Consider the following 3,910-nt stretch of genomic DNA (forward strand, 5'->3'; position numbering starts at 1 on the left):
CTAGGCTCAGGGACTCTCCTGTCTCAAATTTCCCAAATCTGAGATTGCAGCGCACGCCACCACATCTAGCTTTTTACATGGATCTGAGGGATGGAATTCAGGTCCTTATAGTTACTTAGGAAGAATTTTACTGATTTAGCTATCTCCCAGAGCCTTTCTTATTCACAATTTTTAGTTTCATATTTTGTTCTAAATATGGAGATAATTTGTAGTAAGTATAAAATGCAGTATTTTTGTAAAGGTTTAGGATCAAGTTTAAATTTTATTACCATCCATTGCTCTTATTAAAAATTCCATATTCAAATTCTCTTACATATAAGGAATGATTTCCTAAAAAAGTTTTGCTAACATTCATCAAGTTGAGAACATCTTTTAAAGTTAAAGAAAACCAAACCAGTCAGTTGTGAGATTCCCTACATTAATTTTCCTTGTGAGATTTCTCTTCTGAGTGAACTTTCATATGTTTGGTAAGAGAGGCATTTTGTTTGAAGGCTTTACCACATTCATTACATTCATAGGGTTTCTCTCCAGTGTGGGATCTCTGATGTATAACAAGCTGTGATTTTGCAGGGAATGCTTTTCCACACTCATAACATTCAAAGGGTTTCTCGCCCGTGTGAGTTCTCTGATGGACAATGAGGTGTGACTTTTGACTAAAAGCTTTCCCACATTCAGTACATTCACAGGGTTTCTCCCCAGAATGAACTCTCTGGTGTTGAGTAAGGCCTTCAATTTGCTTGAAGGCTTTCCCACATTGATTGCATTCAAAGGGACAATCACCTGTGTGAGTCCTCATATGGTAAGTAAGAGATGAACTATGTCCAAAGGCTTTTCCACACCCATCGCATTTATAAGGTTTCTCCTTCGTGTGAGTCCTTTGATGTATAGCCAGGTGTGACTTTTTGCTGAAAGTCTTCCCACATTCGTTACATTCAAATGGTTTCTCACCAGTATGAACTCGAAAGTGTTTAGTGAGGGATGAACTATACTTGAAAGCTTTGCCACATTCATTACATTCATATGGTATTTCACCCATGTGTGTTCTCACATGTTCAGTAAGAGATGAATTATATCTAAAGGATTTGCCACATTCCTTACCCTCAGAAGGTTTATCTCCTGTGTGAAATCTTACTTGTTGCATAAGGTTTGAGCTGTGTCTAAAGGTTTTCCCACATTCATTACATTCGTAGGGCTTTTCTCCAGTGTGAATTCTTAGATGGTCAGTGAGGCCATGCTTATGACCATGAGCTTTGCCACACTGAACACACTCATGGTTTTTCTCCAGTATGAGTTCTCTGATGTACAACGAGGTGGGACTTTTGGCTAAAAACTGTCCCACACTATTACATTCATATGGTTTCTCCCAGGTGTGAGTTCTTTGATGGTCTATGAGTCCTTGTTTATGGCTGAGGACCTTCCCACATTGATTGCATTCATAGAGTTATCTAGAAGCTAGAGATTTGTCAGGATGAACCCACCTAAGACTCCTAGCAATAGTGGAGGGGATGCCTGAACTGGCCTTCCCCTGTAATCAGTTTAGTGGCCCCCTAACTCCCATCACAGAATAAACTTCCAGTAACAAATGGAAGAAGATGTAGTGATCTACAGCCAAGTGCTGGGCTTAGCTCCTGGAGTTCAGTAGAAGATAGGGATGAAAGATCATATGAGGAAGGGATGTCTAGATTGTGATGGGGAAACCCCAGAGACAGCCAACCTGAGCTAGCAGTAACTCACAGACTCTGGACCTACACCTGGAGAATGCATGGAAGCAACTAGGCCCTCTGAATGTATGTGATGGTTATGGGGCTTGGTTAGCTTGGGGGGCATCAATGGGACCAGGACTTATCCTGAGTACATAAACTGGTTTTTTTGGAGCCCATTGCTTATGGTGGGATACTGTGTCCAGCCTGATTCCAGGTAGGGGCTTGGTCCTGCCTCAACTTGGTATCCCCAACTTTGATGATTCCCCAAGGGAGGCCTTATCCCCTCTGAGAAGTAGATGGGGTGGAACGGGGGAGGAGGGAGTATGGGGAGGGATAAGAAACTGAGGTTGGAATGTAAAAATAATAAAAAAATAACTTAAAAAGAAGGGAAAGATATCCAGAAAACAGTTACTGACCAAGAGAAATCTGACCTATGGTACCAATATTCTCTGTGGGGTGAAACCTCACTACCTAAACATCTGTATCTATTTACTTCTCAGTATAGTGGTAGTGCTGACTCAATTAAAAATCAAACCTGGCTTTGAAGTTGACACATGGCTCTCCTTTTAGAAACCCAAGCATGTTGTTTAAAAATATTCAGAGTTTCTGTCTCATATCAGAAGAGCCACCTGGTGGGGGACAGAAGAAAACCAAAAATCCAGGGACTATTGTTTCTAAAACTCTGTTATCTTCCCAAAATTCTGTTTCTCCCCATATATATTTTCTACTCTTTGGTACACTTTTTGGATACATATCTATCAAAAACATAAACTTTCTGTTTTCATATTAATTATGCTAAATTCTCCACATTGACAAAAAAAAAAAAAACCCTTCCAAACAGCAATCTCTGAAGTCTCCAGAAAGAAGATGAGCCCCCACCACAAGACTCTACTTGGTTCACAATGATGCCCTCTAACCAATAAACATCAGCTTCAGACTAAATCTGCTCAAGATAACTCCAAATTGGCTAGCTGAGTAAGCCCAACTCTTAGAACACTCTAGCCAGAATTTCAGATTAAAAACTTCAGATAAGCCTTAACAGCTACCTAGAGACTTGTTACAAATGTTACAGCTAGTCTTTTTCAAACTTAACCATTTTTTAAATTTTATTTTACAGGATCCCATAGAGATATCATCACCCCCAAGAGCAGTGTAAGTAACTTTAAGAAAATGCCACCCCTTCTCCCAGCAGTTGAAGTGGATGTTTTTTCAGTTTTCTTAGTGTTGATTATAAGTTAGTATAGGATTGGGGCATGATAATAATAGTTAGACTCAGGAATCTCATTTGGTATAGAAAAAAGGGGGAATAGATAGAATAGGATAATGAGGCAGATTAGTGTGATTCCTTGTAAACTATTTTAGCAACTATTAACTAAGACAATTTACAAGGGAATAGATTCTTGTATATTGACATATATACAAAATTATTTTTATTGCTAAGATAAATGTGTATATTGATACAAATTCAAAATTATATTTGTCATATTATGTATGTTCCTATTTCTGGTTACAATATTTTTTTACAAAAAGGTAAAATTATTTCTGTCAAACTGCATGTATGTTTCTACTTCTGCTTAACATATTTTGTATAATGGTACAATTTAAGGATAATTTTGTCATATTGCACTATACATTTCTAACTCTGATCAAGATACAAAACTGAGGTCATTGTCCTCACACTGCACATCTGTTTAAAGATTGATTATTTTTATAATATGAAGCGTTAGTCTGTAAGCTATGCGGATTATTGAAAATTTTAGGATAATAGTCATGTATGTTTGTCCTACCTAATTATGTTAGTTATATTCTCTAGGATTACAGCGATGTACTCTACATAGATAGGTAACCTTCAAACTCTTTAAAGACCTACAGAACATGACATTTAAATGTTTTAATAATTTAAAATTTTGTTGACATGAGTCATGTCTGCTTGTGGTAGCACCGAGCTATTCCTGAGAGAATGATGAGCACCAGAGACACTCCATGTGGAGCTTGTTTTCTTCTTGGCAAAACTTACCTATTTGGCAAAGAACTGCCCTTGCCTCAACTGCTGACAGTAAGCACGCTGTCCAAAATGGACAAGCAGGATTCAAGGAAACAGGACTGTTAAACCTTGCTAAGACAGGGTAGAACAGTCTTTCTAATTTTCCTGCTTCTGAAAATAGTCTGTCAGATATCCTAGACCTATAGTCAAAGCCAGTTGCCCC

General features: G+C 38.1%; 1 protein-coding gene across 1 annotated transcript; it reads right to left on the reverse strand.

The window, feature by feature from the left end:
* Window positions 1-418: 418 nt before the first annotated feature.
* LOC100752382 (zinc finger protein 37-like) lies at window positions 419-1,441 on the reverse strand (the record flags this gene model as incomplete). The annotated part of the gene is given in 3 exon segments (XM_027434093.2): window positions 419-1,271; window positions 1,273-1,342; window positions 1,345-1,441. Coding segments are annotated over 3 exon segments (1,020 nt in total), but the record flags the coding sequence as incomplete, so codon positions are not given.
* Between the last annotated feature and the right edge of the window lie 2,469 nt (window positions 1,442-3,910).

The sequence above is a fragment of the Cricetulus griseus genome, unplaced genomic scaffold, assembly GCF_003668045.3.
Source record: "Cricetulus griseus strain 17A/GY unplaced genomic scaffold, alternate assembly CriGri-PICRH-1.0 unplaced_scaffold_10, whole genome shotgun sequence".
NCBI classification, from domain to species: domain Eukaryota; kingdom Metazoa; phylum Chordata; class Mammalia; order Rodentia; family Cricetidae; genus Cricetulus; species Cricetulus griseus.